The sequence below is a fragment of the Taurulus bubalis genome, assembly GCF_910589615.1.
Source record: "Taurulus bubalis genome assembly, chromosome: 10".
Taxonomy (NCBI): Eukaryota; Metazoa; Chordata; class Actinopteri; order Perciformes; family Cottidae; genus Taurulus; species Taurulus bubalis.
The window spans coordinates 22,112,100-22,139,370 of record NC_136598.1 but is presented as its reverse complement, the minus strand read 5'-3'; the positions used below and the strand labels follow the sequence as shown (position 1 = coordinate 22,139,370).

General features: G+C 42.0%; 1 protein-coding gene across 1 annotated transcript; it reads right to left on the bottom strand.

Annotated features, from left to right (window-relative positions):
• Window positions 1-1,906: 1,906 nt before the first annotated feature.
• Window positions 1,907-22,632, bottom strand: blmh (bleomycin hydrolase). Its single transcript, XM_079225007.1, has 12 exons — window positions 22,532-22,632; window positions 20,298-20,495; window positions 19,227-19,336; window positions 17,559-17,700; window positions 17,235-17,323; window positions 17,054-17,146; window positions 9,930-10,085; window positions 9,692-9,850; window positions 9,531-9,598; window positions 8,307-8,424; window positions 7,979-8,045; window positions 1,907-2,213 (listed from the first exon to the last, which is right to left on the bottom strand). Exons 1-12 carry the CDS (start codon window positions 22,539-22,541, stop codon window positions 2,065-2,067), a joined length of 1,359 nt encoding a protein of 452 aa, XP_079081133.1. The 5' UTR covers window positions 22,542-22,632; the 3' UTR covers window positions 1,907-2,064.
• Window positions 22,633-27,271: the final 4,639 nt, after the last annotated feature.

The following is a 27,271-nucleotide window of genomic DNA, read 5'->3' as shown; positions in this document are numbered from 1 at the left end:
GTCAATGTACTTTCAATACAGTTAATTGTATTGTAATTGCATTGCACCACTAACAGACAGCTAAAGGGCAACAATACACACATGGGGAAAAAATTGCTTCACACCAAACAGAGAAACTCAATGTTACTTTTATGTATTAGACGTTTCAAGACTCTCAAACAGTTAGTCTCTCCTGCAAATCTTTCGAGTCGTAAGGAATTACTCAACCTTGAAATACGCACATATTTTGTATCAACAAGAAAATTCACTATTGCATAAAGTTTGACCTTGAGGCCCAGAACACATCTTCATCATCTTCTTCTGAGGTTTCCACCAGGTGAGCTGAGGTGATGAATTCAACTTCTGGACGATCAGGCCGCTCACACAACCTGGCGCTCACCTGAACACGGGATGAATTAGCTCTCCATTTCTATCTCACAGTAGACAGGATTCATCTTTGTAATATTGTTTTACCCGCTGTGTATTTAGCACCACTGGTGTACATACGCACACGCACACACACACATTTCTTTTATCAAACATTTGTTCAAGGAAAACATCGGACTGTGCAGTTTTTTCATAGCAACTGTGATTACTCTCGGTGGGATAACTTCAATTTCACAAAGGTGAAATACGATAATTGCAAAGTATCTCCCATTTCCTCTTGAACATGTTACAACACCCGGGATTTTCCAGCTAAGATTTACAGCGCACTCTTCTCTAAATCAAACCCAGATAAAGAAAGAAAATACCATTCCTCTGAGGGAGGACTTCTAGAAGAAATTCTTGGGAGCGCTTTTAATTAACCCTTAAATCCTAGAACACCCTCCGTTTAGCTTCTGTAGCGAGAACATATTTCACAAAATCTCCGGATGTTTTTTTTAAATCTGCTGAGAAGAGTGGCTCAAACCATTATATGGCGACAGGATGAATGTGGGAAAACCGGGAGAAAGCATAAGTATAACAAAAAAAAAAAAAAAGGTAAAAGAAAAAAAGCAAAAGGAATGCCATAGCAGGACGGAGAAGTTGAGAAACTAAGAGGGGAAAAAATGCAGGTTGATAGGTAGGAGGACGTAGGAGTTATTACGGGAGGCTGTATTGCATGTTTATAAGGATTACCTTAATGCCAATTTGTCTCCGGTACACGGTGAAATGTGACAGGAAATTGCAATAAAATAAGGCCTCTTTACCTCTAGACTTTTGCTGAATTTACACATATAATAAAAGCGGTCCTGTTTGAGCTCTCCCATCTGCCTTATTAAGCCAGTGATGCTGAATGCTTCAAGAGGGTGAACAGAAAGAACCGAGCCGACAGACCAACTGCTGGGAGGTCAGAGGTCGTCCGTACCTTGACAGGAGTGTTTTAAAGCAGGAAGAGACGGCAATGAAGCTGTTCTCTGCAGAAATGAGCGAGCATTGTTGAGGTATGACCCTTACAGATCCAGGCAGAAGATAACACATGCACACCTATGCTACTTTTCTGGTTTAAATTGTGTTGGTTGTCGAGAGGGGAAGTTATGGTAAGATAGGGTGTTATTGGAAATTCTGCAAGTGTTATTCCAACAGTAAATCATTGCTGTTTTGCTTGTGTCCAAGAGGGGAAAGAGACGCAGTGAAAAACAACTTAAATCTAATATAAAAATATTGTTAAAACTCTGGACCACACAGGAGTGGAAGTGGAACTACACAGCAGTGTTTCCTGCCTTTCACAGTCTTTGTGAGTACATGACCTACTGCGTATCCACAACTCAGACTGTTCTGTTAAATCTTCTGCTCGTTTATGACGCTGCCTTGTCTCAAATGAGAAGTGTTCATGATGCAATAAACCCACCTAGTAAAAAGGCTGAGGCCTAGATTTAGAGCCTTATACCATCGCAAAAACCTCCACTGTCTGGAAGAAATAAAGACAGACAAAAGACACAGGCAGTCCAGTAAAAAAGAAAACAAAATCTTTATTATTTTGTCTAGAAGATCAGGCTGTTTTGGAAGGAGGTGCAGGGGAAATATTGGAGAGGTAAAAGCAGCCGATGAATAGGGCGGAGTCCAATAGACCAGAGGTTAGGGCTAAAACCTGGATTTCTGTTGTTATGCCAGGGCTCCCATGGGGTCCCAGGCAGGAAGTACAACGGGCTCCTCTTGCATCACTTCCAGGACATCAGCTGTGAGGTACTTCTTGTCTACCACCACCTCGTACACATATTCAGAGAACCACTCGTCCGTCATTATCAGGTAACCTGCGGAGACGGACACGGGAAGACAAACAATCAGTCATTAAAGTCGGTACACACAGAAAAAAAAATAAAATAAAATAAAAAAAAAAAATCGAAATCCATCCGAGTCAGGTCAAGCTGTTTGGATCAAAATCTTAAAAACGCTTCATGAGGGGTGATCGGATTACGTGACCGCTCTAATGTGACACATCTGAATATCAGGCATGTACTCGGCGTCAACAAACCAAAGGAATAATTTACAGAAATAGGCATCAACAAATGACAGTGTGTTTTATACTAAAACTGACTCTAAATTAGTTCACAGAAATAAAAATATGTAATCACGGTCCTGCATGGCTATGTGCCAGATCTGCTCATAATATGCGTTACATGACGAAAAATATGACTTAGTGGAACGTAAGGAATCTTCCTTGCGACCTACAGACGATTGTAAAGAAACAAAAACTAAAAAAGGAATTATTCCGAAAGAGAGGTTTCTCAAACATCCAGTAAGAATTTACAAAATTCTTCACGTCACAAATTTTATGAGCTGATGTATGATTGAGAAAAAAATATGGCTATGGGGTAAATATATCACTGGTCATTAGTCTGATGTGTGACACCCGTTAGGCCTCTTCCAAGAATATATGCTCTTTATTATTCTCTCTCACTCTTCTGGGCTCCAAATGTAAAAGGTTTTTGGTTCATTTGATATTTTCTGCTGCCTTCCACACACACACACACACACACACACACACACACACACACACACACACACACACACACACACACACACACACACACACACACACACACACACACACACACACACACACGTTCCTCACCAATAGACTTCTACACAACTTTTGCAGCTTAGATTCACACCCCCTGCTTATTGTGTGTGTAGATTATTTTCCATATGATAATTAAATCAATCTAAATAAACAAGAACTGTGCTGTTTTTTCCCTCCAAAAGTGAGTGTGTTGCAGCCTTTACACTTTCTTTGTTAAAATAGCAGGATTTTGAGGGAAAAAGGCCAAAGTCAATCTGTCGGAAAGCCTTAATCACGACACATTCTTTCAGAGAGAAGCACATCATGTCGCTAATTAAGCTGATTATTGTTGCTCCGCTTTCACTGCGAGTAGTTCCAACCAAATGGTCTTTGCACACACTGTTGGGTCGCTTCTAAATGCTCTGTATCACCCAACTCCATTGTTACAACGGGCAGACGGGTGGAGGAGCCTCACGGGTCGCAGTTCACTCTCCCGCCCCTCAGTGCAGTTTACATTCAACACTTCTGCTATCACCTCTGCACGCCCACCCTGATAAACTAAACAATGTCCGTCTCCGTCTCCCTCAGCGTGGGTGTGTGTGTGTGCAGTCAAACAAGGTCAACGTGGCCAAAGCTGGGTGGTTATGAAAGCCAACCTTGAACTTACACTGACAAAAAAACATGTTGGGATAACCTAAACCCTTTTTTTTTTTCTCCAGAGGAGGATGTAGCCCCATGCTGAACTGATTAATGTAAATGAAAGATGTCTGCACGTCCGTTTTCTACTTAGATAACAAAAGACTGAGACTCAGATTTGGGCCCGAACGGACGCATATGGGAAGCTGGATGAGAACTGGCAACCAGAGCCGAGAGTGAATTAAAACAACTCTTCTTTTCCGCTCCTCCTCGTGTGTTCGGAGTTGAGCAAACGAGAGCATCCCTCCTACCGTCAAGTTGACTTATCAAAGACGTCAGGGTAACCGCAAGAACGTGCCACAGTTCAAAACAATGTATCGGGGGTGGCGTGTCTGTTGTGTGTGTTCTTCCAAGTACGCAAATCTTAGATGGCACGGTGCCTGGTTCTCACTGTGGTATCTGTGTGTGTGTGTGTGTGTGTGTGTGTGTGTGTTGATGTGAGCTTCCTGGAAGCCGCGTGTTGGGTGGCATGGTGGTGTGTGTGTGTGTGTGTGTGTGTAAGAATGTTGGGTGTCCTTATTTGTTTTTAGGGATAGGCCGACTGTCCCGTCTCAGAACAGATGGATGTACTGGAAGCTAGAAGAATGTGGAGCAGCCATCTTGCTTTCCGACTTGAGCAGCAATCCGAATCACATCACCGGCCGACATGAACCAGGATTCTCGCATTAATTCCGTCAAAATAAGGGACGTGAACAATAATTTGCACACATCAAAAACAGACTCGATTGTAAAGAGATTGGCTGGGTCGATGATTAGAGCACACGATGCAGCTGTGTCATAATTTTGACCTTTGACAGCCGAGAGGAAAGTGTGTTATTTCCACAGAGAAGGGGAACAGTGCACCCGCAGAGCTGTGGTCGGACCGCAGAAAAGGCATTTTTCATTTCATAGAGAACGAAATGGGTCCTTTAAATGAGGTGAGGGGACAGATATGCAACTGTGGTTTGGGTGCAAAAGAATGGCAACGGATTAGAAGCATACTGTAAAGCTAATGAGGCTTCTCTTCCCGAGAGCCGGTCGCGTCGGCCACAAAGGAAACCCTTCCGTCCACATCAACGTCATCTTCTTGTATTTACTCAACAATGGAATCGCGTCCGTAGAGAAAAACCATAGCTTCTCCCTCCACACGTCAAACTCATTCAGAGCTGTTATGGTGTCCACCTCGAGTCCTATCGAAGTGAAAACAAAAAAGCTCGGAGCGTGTGGCCAAGCATTCGTCTGACACGGTGAAAAAGTACGAGCCGCCGAGTGAGCGGAGCCACAACAGCGGCTGTGTGAGGGCTTGAGAACGGAGGAGGCAGAAAGTTGAGCCTCTCGTGAGACTCTTTTTTAGGGGTTAGGAAGAATATGAAAAGGCCTGAAGGGAGAGGTTGAGCCTCTACAAACCTTATAAGCACACTCCGCTCTCTCCCTCTGCTCTACGGCTATTACGACTCTTCCAATTCCTCCTTTGTCATCTTTCCAAAATCATCTCCAAACCTACTTGTTTTTCCTAATTTAAAAACAGATTCTACCTGCACGACGCCGCAAGATCTGTTGCCGCTCTCTCCTTTCTCCTTCATGCTTTCGTCTTTTTTTTTTCCACACTCCGAAGATGTTGGTCAAACAAACCAAGCCCCCGGATTCCCCTCGTGAACTCGAACTCTTGTTCTCAGGAACTTTATTAATTTGGCTGCGGACGAGCTGGACTCTCCAGATCGGCCGTTGTTTATGGAATAAGATATGAGTGAAATACATTTGATTTGACCGAGGGGTTTTTCACATGTTTTCCCAACGGTCACTACGGTTTGTGGGTTCAAGCAAATATTGTGAGGACTGTGAGGACGATGTGTGTGTGTGTGTGTGTCTCTCTGTGTTTGTGTGTGTATACGCTGCACTGTATGTGTGTGTTGCCAGACGATGCGTGACTGACCTGAAATACTCTCCTATAATTTGCAGCGGAATGTGGAGACCAGAGATGGAGAAGAGCGGCAGACGGTCAGAGGAAGATGAGAAGCAGAGATGAAAGGACAGAGGGAATAACAGCAGCAGACGGTAAAGTCTGGGGCGGCGATGTGGACGACCTGCTGTGTTGTGGGGCCGCTGCATGAAGACCAACCAGCCTTACTTACTTAATGACAACTGTTTTTCCCTCCATGCATCAAAATGACTTACTGGCAGCTCTCCAGAGACGGAATAAGTTTGTTCAATTCATTTTAAATTTGTGGTTTTCAGAAACAAAAACAACTCGGTTAGCTAGCCACAAAAAAAAGAAAAAGAATCTGGTTCAAAAGTTCCCAGTTTAAATTTTTTTTTTAAAAAAGTCATTTTGCAACAACAAGTCTTATGTTATTGTTGTATCACAGAGTTTACTCTAAAGTCTGACATCCTGGTCACACACGCATATCAAACTGAGATATGTCACGGCATAATCAACTCATTCGAGTTCGCCGGCCACTACGCCAACCGGCCCTGTGAGCGGTCGCAATGTCACCAAGCCACAATAAGTCCATAAAACCAAATATTTTTGCAAAGACATTCCCGCCGTGCCACGTTCTGACCTTGCGGATTAGCTCATTCTGAAACTACGTTTATGCAACTTGACCCAGAAGCGCTGAGCTCGTGGAACACAATAAGGTCTGTGAGTCTTTATGAAACAGGACGCAGCCAATTATGAGTTCATAAAGCAGCAACACGGGGGGAACCTCTCTAATCCTGCCCTTAACCTCTTAACATTCCTGTCAAATTTGACGAAAAACGCCTATCCAGGTATACCCAAAGTAAATTGCAAGCTGTACTTGAACTATTTGGAGTAAATGCATGGTCTTGGTCTCTTTTGAAAGGTAACAATCTGAAGCTTTTTTCCCTCAATAGTCAGAATCACTTTAAGTGCTGCTGACACTGAGTTATATGAGTTTGAACACACTAAAGTATAAGGTTTTTATTTACGTCTGAACATTTCTTTGTAAATAGATGCCTGTAGATGACTATAAATGGGACTTATGGACTGGAAAACACAATGGGACCATAGCCTGAAGCCTTTTCTAGTCTAAGCAAAAAGTTGATAACAATATCACAGAAAATGAATATTTTACACATGTTTTTCTAATGAAATGTCTAGGCGTTTTTTCATTTTGAGACTGAAAATATTCCTGATATATATACTATATACCTATTAAAAAGGCTTATAGTCTTGCAAACTTATATAGGTACTATTCATATATACTACCAGTATTGCTGACACAGAGAAAATGAAGTATAAATGCATTTTTATGCTAATTTACACTTCAGACTGAAGCTCTACAGCAGCTGTCTCTTCTCATCAAATTGAAGGCTGTTGAGATTATTTGCCCCCCCTCTTCTCGCCTATCTTTGTTTAGGGAATTTCATTGGCTGTCCGAAACGCCTGTCATCTGAGCTTTACGACGCAACAGACGTGAGCCACGTAAGAAAATAGAGGCTGAGCCTAAACTTCAACGTAGCTTCTGGTTGGGTAATGTAGCTTGTCAGTCAGGACATGAAGCTCCTATTGGTTCAAGTGGGGCCTCATTGGAACCGTTAGATTTCGGCGGACATTTTGATAGCGAGTTTGTAGCTGTGCTCCCATGCAAACATAATTACTAACTTTCTGCTAAAAACAAAACTACTTTCGTTCATAACTTTCAGCTGCAATGGAATGATGCAACGCCAGTTGGTGGATATTTATGGATGTAATCACGTGTTTTGGACTAAATCTTTTATGGGATTTATTTTTATTGGACCTTTACAACGTAACAACGCCGTTTTTGTTGGAATATTATGGATTTATGGATCAATATGAGGCGTCATCGGTGAGTGGTCTTGATTTTCAAATCGCTTGTTTGTTTGTTGTTGTCTGACAAAAGTATTGATTGTAGCTGCTGTGGTGGTCTGATCTTGAAACGGAGTGGACAGCTGGAATCACAAGAATCGTAGGTTTCCAGAAACATATGGCACTCATACCGAACTATAAATAGATGTACAGTGTACAACGGAATGTACAACGGAATGTACAGTGTATAGTTGAAATGGGCGCCCGCGTGACAGCAGAACGTTAAGAGGTTAATGCAACAGACACAAACAGGAAGAGGAGGATTTATCACGAGAAACCGCCGTGTGAGAATATGATTTCGGGACCAGATCCAGGTACAAGCAACTGTTTTAGAAGTCACCGCTGCATCTCGGTGGCTTGACACAACAATCAGCTTGAAATATACTTTGGATTTAACCTGAAATGGATTTCCAGCAAAGACAAGAAAGTCATCCTAAAAAAGACTGAAAGTAAGAATTGTGTAATAATGTGTAATGTGTCTCTCGACTCACCTTTGTTCCCACGGTCGTCGCCCCAGGAGTTTTCCACCCTCCACTTCTCAAATCCTTCCTTCCCATCCTGAGAGAGAGGGAGAGAGAAGACGATGGAGAGATAAGAGTGAGAAGCAGAAGGAAAGAAAGTGTCCTAACAGCTGGGGTTACTTACATGGGGGGGAAATTGACATCAATATGAAAAATTGCAGCAGATTAAAGCAGCGTAAACACGCAGCGAGGCTTTGATGCAATAAACTCTGAGCGTGTGTATTCCTGTCGGCCTGCTTGTATACGTACTGTATACTGAGCAGTCACCCACCTATGCTGCATGTTTGTGTGAGTGTACCTTGTCCGTGACAGCAGTGAGGATCATGGCGTGGGTCATGAGAGAGTCGCCGTATATCAGTCGCTCCGCTTTGGAGAGGTTCTTCACTGAAACTCCGAACACAAGCTCATGGTTGAACCTGTGAACACACACACACACAAATCAAAGCACCTCCTCTGATGAAAATAACTCAAACTCTGCCCTTGATTTCACCTCTACACTGATCAGTTCGAGAGAAAAGGCAATGTTTTCATAGCTTCGTGGGATCCATTAAGCGTCAGCCTCATTCCAATTATAATCCACCAGCACATGAAAAGTCCTGCGTGAAAGATGAGCTTCAGCAGAGACGGTACCAGACTTTCGTCACCTCGCTGGTTTGCTTCAGTCGGCGAATTAAACCCTGGCGCCAGCAACTCAGAAACAGATGCCGCTGCACCTGAAGGGCAACGATAAGCAACTCTTCCCCCTGTGGAGACGAGGCTCCGGTCATGTGAACCCTGCAGCCGTGGCACAATGACTGGGATTCAACAGTGACCGACACAAGTGTGCCAAATCACTGGAGAAAGTGATTTTAATATAGTTGCTTTACATTTAGATGGGTGTTGGTGTTCAGCTGTCTTAAGCGTTTCAGAGTTGAAAGGTTCAGTGTCGTGATAGGGGCGAAAAACACTGAATATTCGGTGTGTGGGATGTTGTTGTATTCCCTTGTTGCTCTCCCAAAGGGCTTTGAATCATAAAATCTAAAATGTTACCGCATTCCTAGCCGAACAAACAAATTATGAAACTAAAGCCATGTTAGTCACGCTAAATGCATTGCTTCTAATATCTGGGACAAATGAGCAGAAGACTTGATTCAAATATCTCTTCCTACTTGAAAAGGTGCAGTAGAGTGCAGATCTCCGCCAAATGTGTCTGGAAGGACCCATTGACTGAATGGACACAACCCACAAATGGCTAATGTCTACACACCAATGGGCTGTACGGCATCTTGAAACACCATAGAGTGAAACACACTTACTTCAAACTCAAAAACAAGCGTTGATGCATGCAGACAATCGGCACAAAGTCAAAAACAAACTCAAAAGGGGAGAAATCATGGAGCATGCAGCCATAACTGGGCTCCCAAAATGTTATGCAGTTTGCTGCAGCAGAATGAGAGTTTAACCATGGACAGACACAGAGGCACACATCACTCACGATCCTCCCACCGGAGACAATAACTTTCACGTGATGCATTATACTCACACGTTCATGTCGTTAATGCCCAGCTTGCCGTGGAAATGTTTCCCGACGTCACAACCGAACCACACCGCCTGAGAGAAACAGAGCATGTTTATGAAGTTCACACACACACACACACACACACACACACACACACACACACACACACACACACACACACACACCTCTCCGTCCTTGATGGAATCAGCCGCAGCCTTTTTAAGCAGCTGGATGGCCTGGTTGTTGTACAGCGTGGAGCGGCCGCCGACCATGTTACCCAGGAACTCAACACTGTACAGCTTCCCGTAAGGGTTCTGGGGTCGGGGGTCGTTCACAAGGCAGACCTGAGAGCAGAGAGGGGAACGTATGGGGTCAGAAACAGCATGTTACATGGCCTATCTGATACGTTTCTGGGTCACTTACCTTGTCATGAATGTTGTATAGAGGTTTGACCTGCTCCGTGTAGAACTCCAGCGGGGTGAGGGGTCCCATGCGATGGAAGACCTTGTCCTTGTCCCTGTACTCCCAGCTGATGGTCTCAGGAGGACTGCCTAGACAAACGCTGACCACCCGGAACACCTGCACAGCACACACTTTGAGCATCAAACTCGTGCCCTTCTACTCTGTGTAATACTCCTATCTCACGGAATACTTCCCCACAAAATGACCACAATTTGCCTTAATATTTACTCACCACGTGAGCAATGCTGCTGTTAAACATGGGGGCCGTTTTCGGATTCTCCGTTCACAGTCGATGCGTGCGAGAAAAATCGTTTTCCTCAATAATTTAAGGGAACACGCGCCCCGCGGTCAGTAATTAATAATCAAATGGTCATTTTGTGGGTAAAGTATTCCTTTAACATTCACAGACCGTCAATCGTTGTATTAAACAATGTCCCTGCCTATATGAGGATCGTTGAAGATGTTCGTACATTTAATTTCCAGCTCATATTCCTAATTCACGCAAACTCAAGTCTGTCCTTGCATACACCTCATCCATCAGAGCTTGGGCCGCTCTCAACTTTCCCTACATGTTCCCCTCTTTTTCCTCTCTGCAGTGCTTCCCTCCCCTCCATCTTTTTCGTATCCCTTTACTTCCCCATTTGCGGCACACACTCACTCCCTCCCACCATGTGTCTTCCAGCGGCGCTGGAGTTCAGACCGAGTTCCTGTGGGCTAAATCGGGTTGTTTGGACTGGGCCGTCTGTCAATCTGGCCCTTCTAACCTCCGATATAGTTATCTCAGGAATTTCCCCCTTTTGCTTTTCACCTCTCCCATCCTCTGTTCTCCCCTCCCAGGACCCGGCAGATGCTTTTCCTATCAGATACGATAAAAAAAAAAAAAGGGGGCTGAGAAATTAGGATGCGACGCAGTCCATTGTTGGCGGTAGATAACAGCGTGTACTACGGCGAGCCCTGTTCCGTTTGTGTGGATGAATGGTGATAAATCACACGCTCACTGCCACGACTGTGGGCGTCGCAAAGGACACATTTCCAATAGATTTTAAAACACTATTTTTATTGACTTCTGCCACCGATTTCCAGACGAATTACACTTCTGTCTAGCTGAATATGGAGCTGACGGGGGGATTATTTTTGGCTCGGGCCTGGAGAAATAGCAGCCATGGCAGCAGTTTCCCCGCGCTTAGTCAACACGTATTAAATACCCCTACATAAAGATGACATTCTTGCTCTCTGGTTAGAAGACACTGAGCCCACTGAGCCCACCATCCTCACCCCAAACATACTCGGGGCACATTCTCGCACAGAGACAAAACACACAGAAATGCATAAATTCAGGCCTGGCTTACACAAACAAACAATCCCCGCTCGTCATCACAGAAGTGCGTAAAGTCAAAAGTACAGACGCACACAAAAATACACACATGCACAGAGTCAACAAAGGCATCTGTTCAACGCCTCATGCACCCCGAGCCATTTTCCTCCTAATTCAACGACTTTGTTTAGACTGCCCTGTGGGCAAGACGACCATCCCCTTGTCTGGTCTGTGTTTGCCCAGATGCCCTCGGCACCTTGACAAGACATCTCCGTGACCCCTTGACCCACCCGCCCTTTTCTTTTGATTCTTTCTTCAAAGAAGAACTCTCCCTGGTAACTTTAAACCTTTCCACTCACTTCACAATTCGTCTTTCAGAAGCACTGAGACGTACTGTAGCGTCCCTCTAATGCCAGTTCAGCCTCGCGTCCACTCATCCTGCCGTGGCAAGGTAAACCAGTCAAATAAAAAAGGATAACTTACTGAAAGTATCTCACACTTATTCTAATGTACACACTACGCACACTTTAGTAGCACTTAAATGTCACTCACGTATAGCACTTTGTAGTTTAACTTTATTGAATAAATTCTTGTTGTTCTGAATTTTTACTCATGGTTGAATGCACTGATTGTAAGTCGCTTTGGATAAAAGCGTCAGCTAAATGAAATGTAACATATACAAATAATTACTTCATGGTTAATTTTCATACAACTACAATAACTTTCACAAAGCACTGGCGGCGTTAAAAAGAAAACTGATCAAACGTTCCATCAGCAAATGCATTTTTTTACAAAATGATTTGAGCCCACGGCCTCAGGGTCGACTTCCAAGTTCGTCATTACGTGAACCGCGTTACTCATAACCTGGACTCGTGTTTTGGACTGCCACTTCAAAAAGGTCTCGTCTCGTTCATATCACATGACATTCAAACTGCAAACAGGTTTCGGGTACCGGCTGTTACGAGCGTTTGTTACCGGGCAGCTTTCTCCTCCGCTCATCCGTCTCCAGCAGAGGGTCAGTTTCAATTCTGTGAAGGGGCGAGTTTGCGTGTCTAGCTATAAACAACGAGCCGACTGCCTGCACACCCTTGGGGCGACCCGCAGCTCGTGTTTGATAGGGTCCGTGCTCCAGTGTTTCACGGGATCCAAACAAATCACCTGGAGTCAAGAGGGAGTCCAACACAGTCAGTGAGCGGGCCAAACAAACCCCAATTTAGGATGTAAAGAGGTAAGCTTAAGCAAGGCTGTCCCGTTTACAAGACTTTAGTCTTCCCTCTCTTCTGGGCTATGCGTGTTGTGAAGAGTGTGGCTAAAGCATGAAAAGCACAGTAAGCAATGTTTACACTAAGTCTTTGCCGAAGCACTTTGCTTGTGTGAAACAAATAGTGGCAAAATATGATGCTATAAATGTAGACCTTGTAATTCAGAACTTTATCCTTGGGTTTGATTTAGTGCTGTATTAAAAAGGCATTTTTAAATTCAGATAATCCAGCTGCTAAATTGTTCATTTTCTAGTGTTGCTTTACAGACGAAAACTGAAATGGCAATTTACTTTGCTTTTGTCACCTTGTGTGGGAGTGAAAAGTGCTTTGAAATAAAGTGGATTTAAAAAGGCCCATGTATAAACGTATAAATGTGATTTACAAATGAAATTAGAGCAATGCATCTTTATTGAGATACATTTTGCTGCGTAATAAATACAGCCAAATTGCTTTTAGTCAAAACTAATCTGAACACAATTGTCTAAAGCAGGCTCTCAACCGGTTCAAGACAAATTTAAGAAAACTATGCGCCTCATTGCTACTCCGAGTTAAATTTATAACCATTGTCTAGAAGCTGGACTTGTGAGTGTAAGCAAATGACACCATGCTAACAATTTGGATACAAATGAGCGAGGTTTTGATTAAACGTCCATGTTTTGTAAACACGCAACACATGTGGTCGGCGTTAACTTCTAACAATGGCGCGCAGAAATTCAAGAAACGCAAGCGGCCATCTCTGAACTGGCAAGGCAACGACAAATCTACAGGAACCCACCCACATCGAACAAATCAACTGAGTCAATAGCCGGCAGCGCTGACTTTGAGCTGCCGCAAAAGAGAGCTCCTCTGTGATTTGATGGCCGTCTCGTAAATTAGACTTGTCTTGAGAATCACTCTCATTCGGAGCCAAGACCAGAGTCACACATGGCGTTCCTGATTCCATGACGCAATGGAGCATGGAGGGGCTACAGTTGTGGTGTGAGGGATACCATCTGTGTGTGTGTGTGTGTGTGTGTACTGGTAACTGTACGTGCATGTACAGGGAGCGTCCCTTTATTTGACAGTGTGTGTATGTGTGTGTTGCCTACTTGTCTATGAAAGTGAGAGCACAGGCGCATGGATACACAGCAGATACAGCATGAAAGAGATAGTCCAACTTTGAAACTTAAACTAATCCCCTCTGCCTCAATAATGCAGCGTATGGATACTGTCTTCCTAACAGCCTTTGTAAAGACGAACGGGGCATGAGATTACTCGCTTGTTCTTAGAATAGGTGCCTAAAAGTTGCTACTGCAGAGGTTTTCCCGATAAATGTGATGTGCGACGTTTCTGACTTAACAAAAGCAGCAAGACACCTGACATGCAAAAGGGATCCGTTTAAAAATCAAGCGCACCCTGGGCAAAGTAAGTGGAAGCAGAGACGTTGACCCCGGCTGCCTGTCACGGGAGTGTCGTGTGGGGCTGGTGTGATGAAGACCAGCGCCCAATTAGAGCCGCAACGCAGGGAGAGTGGACAGCGTCACCTCCGCACACACCAAAGTAGGACTGACACGGCAGTAAGAGACACATGTGCGCGCGAAAAAAAGGTGAAAATCCAGGTGAACGCGTAGAGGAAACACAAGAAAAAAAGAAAAACCATTACGGAAGACACACACAGACACAGTTTTGAACACATGAGAAATGAGCATGTGCCATCGACATACCTGGAGAACTGTGTTTAACCATAATATAAACAAACTGCTCCTGAACATGCTCCGCTAAAAAACAAACAAAAGGGCCGTGACACCAATACATGCCGAGATGCCAACAAATGAATTACCCGGCCCCCTCGGTAATTGTCTGCGCAGATAGATAAGATGTCAGTCACCTCAAGTTTATTACATCCTGCCTAATTTACAGAGCTAATATGAAAGCAGTGCTCTCGACGCTGGAGGCAAATCAAACACCGCACCAGAACAACTTGTCATGGCAGCTTACAGTCAGTGTAAATAAAGAATGATGTCATTCCAAAACAATCCTCATTCATTTCTATTAACTCATAAAAATGATTTTTTTGTTAGACGGCATGATTTTATAGTTCTGCTGGTGTGGTGACGACGCCAAATTCCTATTTACACATCGAGGATACACCACTGAATTTTGGAACTAACCGCTGACAAAAAAAGAAGTCAAAGATACTAAATTTACAGAGATATTTATGCAAACCTTCAAGTTTAAGAACCAGGACTCAAATATGTTTTGTCTTCTCTTAACTAATCATTTCAACACACACTTTATCACAGTACTACAATGGGTCTATTTGTCCTAAATGACATTTGCTTAATTTGGTGCAACACTTAAATGTTGATAATATATTATTGCTAACTTTAAAATATAGAAAAGCTGACTAACATGTTGTGCATATTTAATTGATTGACTAGGCTCATAACAGTAACAAAAACATGTACAAGGTTAAAAAACTGAATATGTATTTATTGGAGTGACGATTTAAAAAATTGGGTTTTCAAAAAAATGAATAAATGGGATTTGATTTCAGATATTATAATTGGACACCCACCTCAGTACAAAGAGTTAAATCTGAGTGTGAGTCTTTAGAGTGATGCCGGTCAAATGTACTTGAGACGATACCCTTGAACGTCTTGGCTCCCTTCACGTCAGCCGTTCTTCTGACGTGACCGCTTCTTCCATCACCGCCGGCCGTGACAGAGCGGTGTTTCGCAAAACAAACCACTTCCAGGTGGACAAACAAACACACTGACAACCCCTCCGCTCCCCTCCAACCCTGCCGTGCGGTGCAGTGGGAGCAGTCTTTACTGTTGCACAACATATGCTTGTGTGTATGTGTACAACTCTGTGTGTGTGTGCAGTCATGGCTGGGCATCCAGAGGCGCTGTGAGATACAGACGACTGTTTAAACAAGCAACCAGCCAGCAGCACAATGCAACCAAACAGCTGACAACACAGACTGCATAACCAGACCTCTGTTCCGTGTGCAATCGGCTCAATGGGAGGCTGATTGACTGACTGGCCGCTCATACATTGACCCTCGCAGACACACACACAGGAAGCGTAAACAAACCCCATTATGCATACACACCTACACAGTGTAACCTGTCACAAGCCACAAAAACACACTGTAGACACAGTTTGCTTGCATGTGCATGTTCACCTTTTATTTTTGCTTAGGGGTTGAATTCGTCATCAGGGTCCCACGTCAGATACTCTGTGACAGACTGTTCCACAAACAAGATCGCTATCTTCAACTTTGTGACATTTAAGGCCGTGTGCAGGTGTTTATTCATTTATGTATTTATTGTCTTTTACACACTCTGTAGTCCAGAAAGGACAGATTACACACCTACTGTACATTCACATCTGCATGTGTAGGTACATGCAGGTTCCGTTACGGGAAAAAATAATGTACATTTCTTTTTTAGGCCTTGGAAGAAAGACAGTAAATTGAAATTGAAAAATGTTTGGTTCTATTGCAATTATATGTAAGAAGAAGGTCTCCCTGTACTGTCAAATGCAACAGTTGGCAGTGTCACCTGGGCTATTAACGCACCTGTATGTTTAATTAAGTCAGTCCAGTATTAAATCCTACTGTTGTAGATATTACAAAAGGGACACTGTGTGAATAATTGATTGTTAAAGCTTCTTAAATGCGTCCCTCTGATTTGGATCCCATCAAATGTCAACAATGAACAAAGCATCAGTCCGTAACTATTTGATGAATCTCTTCAATCAAAGCGACAGTTTTCACGCAACCCTCTCGCCCAAACTCTGATCACACGTTGGCCAAATCCCAACGTCCACACTCACTGAACTGTTCCGTCAAGCGCTTGAGGGCCGAGCCCTTTATGCACACTTTCTGTAGGTTCGCTTCTCTGCAGACTTTGCCTGAGGGAATTACCCACAAATCATAGCGTTGTGATTTAACACTGGTTTACGTAATGGTTTTACTCTTAGACAAAGAGGTCTTCAGCCTGCTATATTACATTTACACAGGTTCAGGGCTAAAGGCTTGGGACATTGGGGTCAGCCCGTAGACTGTTTTCAGGTATCCGTTCCAACCGGCTAGATGTTGCTGCGGTCACTTATTTAACAGCACCCTCTTCTGGTAAAGAAATGGAACAATGTACTATCTATTGCAATGCAGCAGCTCTGCCATACAGTCTGTATATAGTATGTTTTTGTCCCATTCATTTCACACTGGACTACATTATACTGAGATAAATATAGAAATGTCTGTACCTTGTCCTAACCAGAGTCAAATCGGTACTTTTGTATTTTGTCAGCCTGTTGACCCTGTTAGTTCCTGAACTCTTGGAAAGACAAACTGAAACTATTTTGGAGGAACTAAATTTAGTTTCAAGTTCCTTCAGTCAAACACAGAATATTTTCCCGAGTTCCTCAAAGGGGTTTTGAATACTTCTAAAACTTCCTGTGGTAGAAGATTGCCCTAATTAAAATACTACAACAGCTGCATGTGCTCTTTTCAGCCTCACCTCCTCTATCATGGTGTCCATAGCGTCAGACAGTTCATCTTTAGTCGCATCACTGGCCACCATGTTCCTCAGTCTTAGGCAGTATTCTCTCAGCTGTAACACACGGCAGGACATAAACATCAGCACTACCTCACGGAATATACGTCATTAGTTTGAACAAAAGGAAAGCGTTTCAACACACCTTGTGATTAAGGATGTCATTCATTCTGCGGGAGGCCTCCGAGCTGTGTGACTCTGGAAAGCACTTCTTTGGCATCACACCGTATTTTTCTGAAAACAGGACAGTGAATAACAAAACGTAAAACAATACTCGTCAGTCAATCCAGTCAAAAACTCTGATGTTCTACCGGTGTGTTCTTCTGTCAGGAGATTCAAGTATTCAGAGTAAGTACAGTTCATCACCTCATGAGCAAATGTTTTAGCAATTGCACAAATCCAACAGCTTTGTCAATCATTCAACATGGACTTCTTGTAAATGTAATTGTGTGTCATGGTGAGAACTAACCAATGAGGTTGACCAGCATGTCCCACTGTCCTCCGTCATTGGTTGGATTGGAGAGCAGGAACTGGACCAGGCGTCCGTCCACCGGCTCCTTCTTCTGTGCCGTCTCCACACAGGCCTGGAGGAAGTAGTAGCAACGCTCAACCTGCAGAAAGAAGAACAAAGACAACCGGGACAGTGAGGGGCTGCACGATCATATACAGTAATATGTGACGTAAATATATGTTATGCAGAAGTGTAGACTTGAGTTAGACTTAAGTAAAAAAAAAAAAAACGAGGACTTGAGACTCGACTAATGACACAATTCAACCTCCAAGACTTCACTTGACTTCAAACTTGAAACAGTCGAGCATCATGTTTTTGCCGACAGATCAGTAGAAAATAAAAAAAGACAGTATCAGGCAGGACTTGCAAAGCCATCACTTAGTAGGTCTACGCTGTGTAAAACAACATTATTCATTGCGCCGATTAATGTTTTCTTTGCCGGTCACATTTACATGTGTACAGGACTGTTTTATGTTGGTACACAGCGTACACACACACACACACACACACACACACACACACACACACACACACACACACACACACACACACACACACACACACACACACACACACACACACACACACACCTCACAATTTGTCACAACTTGCAAGTCCAAAATAAGCTGTTGAGAAACAACCGTAAACCATTTTGAACAACAGTTATTATATTGTAATTCATTTCCATGCACGCTGCTCAGAGTAATCACAGTGAGCGTCTCGTCTCCTGAAGGGGTTTTCACAGCGGTATAAAATAGATAGAGAGGGAATTATGATCTGTTTGACTTCCTAACATGAGCAGTAAGCAGCTTATAATACATAATGAAAATACTAATGCCAAGATGTATTTTAATCAAAGCAATTGATTGAAATATAACAATATAATAATGTATTTCCAAATCACTTGAATTGTGTTTTTAAGTAAAAGGATAACATTTAGACTGTTGCCTGTTTACACTGACTTCAGGTCAGTAGAAACTATTAGTTAGTCCGCGGTCAATTGTAGAAAATCTGAATCGGCAGGTCAAACTTATTTTGGCAGACTCAGGACTTACACTTTCTACCGTCATGGTAACACATCTGATAACCTAGTGGCTTACAGGGGGGCAGGATATTCTTCAAGCTACATATTTACCGTTTCCTTGTTTGGAACTGATATTACTGTCAGTGTTAGTCCCTACAGCTGGCATTTGAGCAAAATGTTATTATTCAAGGAGGCACAAACAACGGTCTGAATATTTGAAAGAAAAAGACGCAAGGTCATAAAGACAAAGAGACAATGGAGCGGTGAAAACATTTAGTGAGGTGTCACTGTGACGTCAGCCCTGAAAGAGCACAGTTCACAACACACAAAAGGGGTTTTTATTTGGACAATGACTGTATAGTAGTAGAATGCTGCATAATAACACTGAACCAATGCACATGCTTGCTTGCGTGCACACACACACACACACACACACACACACACACACACACACACACACACACACACACACACACACACAAAATTTGCATGTGAATGCTATAAAAAACTATTTGAGAAGTATTCAATAAATCTACAGCGGAACAAGATCTAATACACAGTACATCTGTAGCAGAGCGCGAATGTGTGGTTCTACATCTTACCTTGTCCCAGAAGAAAAGATAGGACTGGCTAAACTCAAACTCCTCTATGTTAAATTTCTTCATGAAGGGAAGTCGCATGACGTTGAGGCACGAGAAGATCCAACATCTCCCTATGAAGGAAGAGAGGACAAAGAAAGACAGAAATAAGTCACAGAGTACCCTATGATATGTGAATGACGGCTTAATCATTATTGCATAACCACTGTGTAATCACTAGCGAGGATGCTAACAAATGCATGTGAATGACCTCAAAAGCTTGCTAGATTAACGTAAAAGTAGGATAGACTTATCGAAAGAAATGTTCATGTCTCAGTGCTATAGGTTTATTTCATACATGAAAAATAATGTCTGTCTGAGAGGATAAAAACAAAAAAAATCTATGGTCTGCTTTGTTACCTGGTCGGCATGGACTGTCTCTTCGGGATGCTCAAAATGCATTCCCGACTTCTCTTTGAGAAATTTGCTCTTGACAAAGTTGTGTAGCCAACACTATATCTGCCAACACATAATGAGTGGTTCCAGGTGGCCAGAGTCAACGTAGCAAAACAAGATTTCAGCCAGAAAACAGCAAACTTAATACATGTCATGTATTGTCAGCTGTATAGATTTTAGCGTGAGCATCAGATAATAATGTGAACAGAAAAAAGATTGGTGCTTTCACTGAAAAATTGACAACCTAGCTCGCAGATCAAATTTAAGGGAACCTCCAACCTCATCCAAATACAGTGCCAACTCTGTTAAAAGCTGTACAATATATAAAAAGTTAGAGTGTGCATATCCATTTGTGATGGATAACTGCAGTCAAGAAATATCCCCAAAAAATATTGCAAGGGCACAGTTGATTGAAAATGTCAATTCTAATCTATTTCAGAAAAACATTCACTTACCAATGTGTGCTAAATAGCAGTAATTTGTGATATATATTGTTGCAGTGAAAACTAACATGTAAATCACAAACTAGGACTAGATTTTAGGCATCTATGTGTATTGACCCAAGGCCGGGACATCCACTCAGATGCATTTCTTTATCTTGTAAATGGTACACTTATAACATTCTACATTGTGTCCTACCTGAGTTTTTCTGGTTGGTGATGGGCTTGCCCTCTGTGGGGATAGTGTGCTGGAAGATGTGCACAGTATCCTGGACAGTCTGCCGGTGCAGACAAACCTCCAACGGGTCAATGCAGGTCGACACATTCTGGGCCAACAGGTAGCGTGGTTCGGCCCGCAGCCGCTTAAGGAAGGAGGATACCTTCTCCTGACTTAGACCTGAGGGAGCAAGTAGGAAGAGGGAGGAGAGAAGGGTGGATGAGGAAGAAGAGAGAGAATAGCAGAATGAATGGTAAATAACAATGAAGGTGATGAAGACAAGCAGAAATACAACTTGGTACAGAAAGACTTTCACAGCCAGACAGACTGTAACTATGAGGAGGAATTTCTTACCGCCCTAAATCCTGTGACTCATCTGTGCACTTTAGGCAAACACACTTCCTTCTCAACATCTGATCTATGAGCACTTAGATACTCAGATGTCACAATAATGCCTGGAAAAATACTAGATCGATAGCCATAAGCTAACAGCACATCATTTATTGAATTTAACTGCCTGGTGCATGACTTTTTCCCCCACCATCCACATAGAGAATAGTATATTAGGTATACTGAGCACAATCATGATTAGAGCTTTGATAAAGAATGGCTTATGGCAAAGCACAAACAATGAAGTAATCAAGAATGAGTTCTATTAGCGCTATAAGTGGCTCTTCAGGGAGATACAGGCAGATCAAAGCTCCCTGATATCACTCATCTGGCTTTATCTATGAGAGGAACACACTGGAAAGCTTGTCTAGTCCTGTTGGCTGATGGAAGACTGCCTGTGTGCAAACACACACACACACACACACACACACACACACACACACACACACACACACACACACACACACACACACACACACACACACACACACTATGACCGAACAAACTGCTACTGATGTGCGGTTTGTAATTCCGTCAAATAACAGCACAGAGCAATTAAACATGGAGAGGGGACATTGCCTAGTCATGCATGCTGCCTAGAGTTCGACCCCTCTCTCTCCCTCAGCTGCATTCTGTTATTCCCCATCGACACAAATGGACCGACCGCCGCAGATTAGGACCGTGTCAAACTTTGTTAACTGTCATGTCCATGTCATCTGAAAATAAGCACAACCGGGCCTCAGGCGGAGAATATTTCGAGAGCAGGCCTGCATGGGGTCCAGTGTCAACAAGACACGCTTTGTCTTGTGGTGCAACAGTTGGAGGTTTTGACACTGATGAGTATAGATGATTATATAGATAGATAACGAAAGGGGAAAAGAGTGAGATGAATCAGTAACAGAGTACTAGCCAACAGCATTTTGCACAAACGCAACATATAAATAGGTGTGTGTGTGTTGAAGAAAATAGCCTCAGGGTGAGTTAAATAGTTAGTTTGGCAGTTATTCAACAATTAGAGTTTATGAATGCTGAAGACATTTATTACAGGGATGTTTCTATGGAAAGGAGCCAAGCACAGCCTAAGTTTACATCCACAGTCACGTTATTGACAAAGTCCAACAAAATCTGACTATTGTGTCACTATTAAAGTCAATTTTTAATCCACACTAGCAGGATAATGATTAGCTCTAAAGACGGAGTCAACAAATGTCTTTCGAATAACCATCGGACCAAAGGCCAACACCTTTTGCCTCCAATAAAAGTGTTGAAATGAAACCTGAGCGAAGTGAGATCGAAACAATCCAACTAAAAAAGATTGACATTTTATTTATAAGAACGACATATTGCAAAAGTGGTGTAATGCAAGTGAAACTCTTGAATGAATAAAGAAAACCAAAACTAAAACGAATCATTACCGCTCCCACTTTAAATACTTTTTTTGTATTGACAGCTTCTGTTTCTATCTCCGTTTTTGAAGGCTAGCTAACCACGAGCTAACGTTTCCGGGCTCCTCGCGCAGAGACACCGGCTATCAACCAACGGGCCGAAGCGCGTGCATGGCTCCCGGGTCTCCGTTTCGGGTGTCGGTGTCTGTCGCTGACATCGGCGCGACCTGACTAACAAACCGAGTCCGAGTAAAACAACGGCACAGTCATGCTAGCCGGCTGACGAGGCTAGCGCGATGAAGAGCTAGCTTAGCATCCCCCAGTTAGCTTCCTCAGCTGTCATCCTCCTAACGTTAGCTGTCAAATACGAGACTGCGCTCGCGCTGCCGGCGACGCGAGCCCTCGGTACCGAAACGACGGGAAAGTAGCACTTCGACTTACCGGTTTCCATGATTCCGTGGAGCTTGAAGAGCGTTGTCTGTTTCCCTGGAAAGTCACCGGCTCTTTGTTTATCTCATTCGCCGACAGTCAGTCGGTATGATTACTGGGAGCGCTCGTTTGGTTGCACACGCGGCCGGCGTGTCCTCTGACGTGGCGGGTGGGCGGAGTTTTGTCGCTGGAACGAGGCGCTGCAGCAGCCCAACAAAAGCCCAAATTTCATGTAATGAATATTGGGACATTGGACACATTTGACACAACATTTCACGACAATATAGAAGAAAATAATAATTAATGCATTCCACAATAAAAAAATAAAGCAAATATTAAATTGTTTTTATTTTCCACGCATTTCCTAAAGGGATGAGCAGACAGATTATTTGGGTTAATAAACCTTGCTTAAAACCCATATCAGGAAATGTATGTTTTTTTTCAAAAATACTTATAGATAATACTTATCTCCATTTATTTATTAAATTATTAAAGTATATTATTAAACATTATTAAATTATTTTCGTATGTGCATGCCACATTCAACACAACAATATAGGTTAATGTTTTTTTGTTTAGTTTTTGTTTGTTTTTACTACAAAGAGCACAACATATTCACTATAGCCAGAGGTGTCAAAAGTATTCACATCCATTACTCAAGTAGAAGTATAGATACTAGGGTTTAAAAATACTTCTGTAACAACTCAAGCTTTTTACTTAAGTAAAAGTGTAAAAGTACTGGTTTAAAAACTACTTAAAAGTATAAAAGTAAAAGTTTTTTTCTTCCATTAAGGACAACCTCTTTAGCCGCGTCTCAGGGGCCTATAGTGCACTACCCCACCTCCCCCCAAAACAATCATTTTTATAATCTTATATTTTTATAAGATCCGATGTGTCACATCGGATCATCAAAACAAACTGCAACAAGAGTGCACAGCCACAGAGTCAACCGTGTGGACACACATTTGATAACCACATCCTAACGGCCAGATATGATTGAAAGCTGCAGAATGAGAGCATACGGCATGTTGGGAAATGTAGGTTATTACTAAAATTGGATGCGCTTGAGATGCCAGGAAAATAATAAAATTAAGATTTTGTGGTCGATTTTTTTTTTATTTTACTTTTTATTTTCTTAACTTTTTTTCTTTGCGTATGAACTCCAGGACATTTCCAGATGCTCTGAGGTTCATTTCATCTGCTTTGATGTTGCACCGCTCGAACGATGTTGCGGGTGTGAAATGATATTAAAAAAACTAATTTCAAAACTCTGTGGTTGTGTGCAACCTCTTGTGAAAACCATCTAAGAAGAATGCAAGTTAAGAAATCTGCAGAAACAATCTGCAGCGTTGTGCTTTTAAGCCTCTATTTGCAGTAATTAATTATTGTCTGTGCACGTGTGACTACAGAAACACTGAAGGTGGTTTTGGCAGTTTCCTGCTGTGAATCTGTACTCATGTTCAGGACATTTTAATGTAACCTTACTGTTGATATACTTTGTGCACACATTTTATTTGGACTCTGTAAAAATGTTCTACAGCTAGAATGTTTTCCATCAACCTGTTAGTCCACCACTTTGGGCCTGAAATATCTCAACAGCTACCGGATGGATTTCCACGACAATGTTCAGATATTCATGGTCACGAGAGGATGAACTTCAGCATCTCCCATTTCTCAAACGGCACATTTGCATTTCCATTCGCTTTCCCTCAGTGGCCGCTGTTTTCGGGACACCTGTACAATCTAATGCTCAGTTTATGTCGGAAATGTGTAAATTCAATTTAATGTTTTAATATTAAGGGTCATAGTTAAAGATGGTGTCCGTTATATTGAGATGTGTCTCTCAATAAAACAGTAGAGTCCAGGATAAGGCCAGGACCTCCATGACAGACCGAACATTCTGGGCATCATAAAAGCACAAGTTGTGGCAGGACAGTTGGATTGAATCGTCTGTACAGGTGTAATTAATATAGTGACCACGGGGTTATGGCTTCTTTGTTTTCTAAAATTTACAAAACTTATGTCACTTTTTTTTCTTAAAAAAAAAAAAAAGATTTGGTCATATTGAATGATGCTCCAGTTTTGTCTTCTTTGCAAAAACTGTCAGGATCACAGTGAGTCTGAGCCGCCTGAAGAGACATCTGGTTGAACTTCAGTCGAGGTTAAAGGATTTCAAAATGTTTTTTTTTTTTAAGCCTGGGGAGAGGGCTGTGTTTCTCCCCATCGGCCTCTGACCTCCCACAGGTGGGCACACTTACCTGTCGCCCTTGCGTCATGACGACACTGTTTCATATTTTGGGAAAGTGGAGTCATTCATTTTCCTGGCAAAAAATAAAGCTGTAAGCAACTGTAAAGACGAATGTTTTCTATTTTTCTTTTACTTCAATAGTGGTAACCGAGACGATCCACAAACGTGTACAGTGACGTGCAATGATGCAAGTTAGTGGGTCGGTTCCTGTTGGGCCGCGGGACATTTGTGACTTTCCTCCTACTTGTTTACAGAATCTTTTGTTTAATTTGTACTGCAGCAGATCTAAAAAACAAAACAAACACAAACAACAATACTTTTGTAATGGATTCTAATAGTTGTAATGCAAATGTGTGGAAGTCATTTCAAAGAACAATTTAATTCAATTCAGTTTATTTTGTATAGCCCAAAATCACAAATACGAATTTACCTCGGAGGGCTTTACAATCTGTACACATAACATCCCTGTCCCAGGACCTCACATCGGATCAGGAAAAACTTCCCCAAAAAAATAGAGAAAACCCTTTCACAGGGACAAAAGGGAAGAAACCTTCAGGAGAGCAACAGAGGAGGATCCCTCTCCCGGATGGACAGAAGCAATAGATGTCATGTGGACAGAATGACCAACGTAACAGAGTTACAGCACATTACATGAATATGACATCAATTATTCATATAATGAGTAGCAGGCATGGACCACGAGCCATGTCAGCAGAAGGAGGTAGAGGAGGGGCATCAGGAGGGCCGCCATGTCAGGAGGAATGTTGCATCATTTTTCTGATGCCAGCGAGAATATCTATGGCACAATACAGTATGAAACAGGTTAATTGTAGCCACAATAAGATATTTCTTCAAATTGTTCCAACAAAGTGATTGCACACTTTATTTGTTTTGTCTGATGGAGCAATCCGGATTACTTAAAAGTGATTGCAATTTTTCCTTTATTCTATTTGAAAAAGCACAGATTGAGGAGTCACAAAAAGTGATTTCAATAAAATTCAGCATGGACCATTTTGTAAAAATGTTGTTAGGACGGTGGGGCATAAACATTTTTCTTAACTACTGTATTAATGCAAACGAGGAGTAAGCTAACATTTATCGTTTTTGTGCCTTTGTACACAGCTCATACGTTGGTTTTGGTAATTTATCAATACATTTGAAATCATCAGTCAAGTGCAGGACCATTTTTCGGAGGGCTATGCTACATGATATATATATATATATATATATATATATATATATATATATATATATATATATATATATATATATATATATATATATAAATAAATAAATAAATAATTGTATGAATAAGATGTCTTTATTATGTCAAAGTGTTGCAATAAATGTTAAATATTTAACTGCAAAATAGTAATGCGTGTTTAACACCTTTTTTTGCATTGCATCATACTGGGATGTTTGCTGAAATTTATTAGATGGCCCTACCGGGAAAAAAAAATCCACCAGCTGTCGCTGACTTCAAGCATGGAGATGTGGTGCTAGTAGTTGACAGTTTGTCACCACGAAACACATGGATAATGGTTTAATCTTCAAGCTTAACCATTAGGGGCCGGATATGTTTATATTGGTTAATTGGAGTTTCTGGAATATTAATAATTTACTTTTGGAATGATGCTCATTGTGTAGGAACTATACGTAAAATATATTGAAAGACATTTATGTTAATGACTGACGCTCCCTCCCTGTATTTCTATAGGCGTATGTTTCACAAGCTTTCCCCACTCTTTGTGCATTGTTAGAAAAAGTTCTCAACTGTAGGTATCTGAAGAAATCTGTTTTGGGGAGATCAAAATATTTTTTCAGCTGCTCGAATGTCTTGAGGTGGTCCTCATTAAACAGCTGGTGCAGGTGAAACAAGTGTTTATTGACTTGTAGTAACACATACTTTGTATTTCTCTTGTCCTATTTCTTTAATATTTGCAAGGGAGTCACCCTCCCCTGCAGGCACATTCTCTCCAATATTGTCCTCATCACATTGAGAAAATAATCAAAAGAGAAACAGTTATCAATAATGTCAACACAAGGATGCAAACTTTGAAGATGAACAAATTTGACATTTTATTTGTAAAAAATAAAAATAAAATATAAAGTCACAACTTGCATCTCTGTTACAGCAATACATAAACACATAAAAAAAAGGGGTTTTCCTATATACTAGTTGTCTTATTAGTAAAGGCTTTGTGTAGGATGAGCGCTCATTTAACTGTACCCTGAAGTACTTTTACAAATAGACTAATGGCTTAACGATACTTGCTAAATCTTTGTCCCCGGTGAAGCGGCACCTCCTCAGCTTGATGAATTGAGTAAACATAACAAAATGTAAATACGTAATTAGATTTGCTTCACACCACAAAACCAAAAGTAGCAAAATAACTAAGTTCAGTTGAGCCTTGTAGTTAATTTCGATGTTTGTACCGTTACTGGACTTTGAAAGTGATATTTCAGGTTCACAACCCATCTACCTGCTCATGTTGGTCCATTAA

Bases quoted from the DNA above. Each gene is read 5' to 3' on its own strand.
- blmh (XM_079225007.1), bottom strand. The intron at 9,851-9,929 runs GTAAGTGACCCA...CTCTGCTCTCAG, and splicing joins TATACAACATTCATGACAAG to GTCTGCCTTGTGAACGACCC. The intron at 9,599-9,691 runs GTGTGTGTGTGT...TGTTTCTCTCAG, and splicing joins ATTCCATCAAGGACGGAGAG to GCGGTGTGGTTCGGTTGTGA.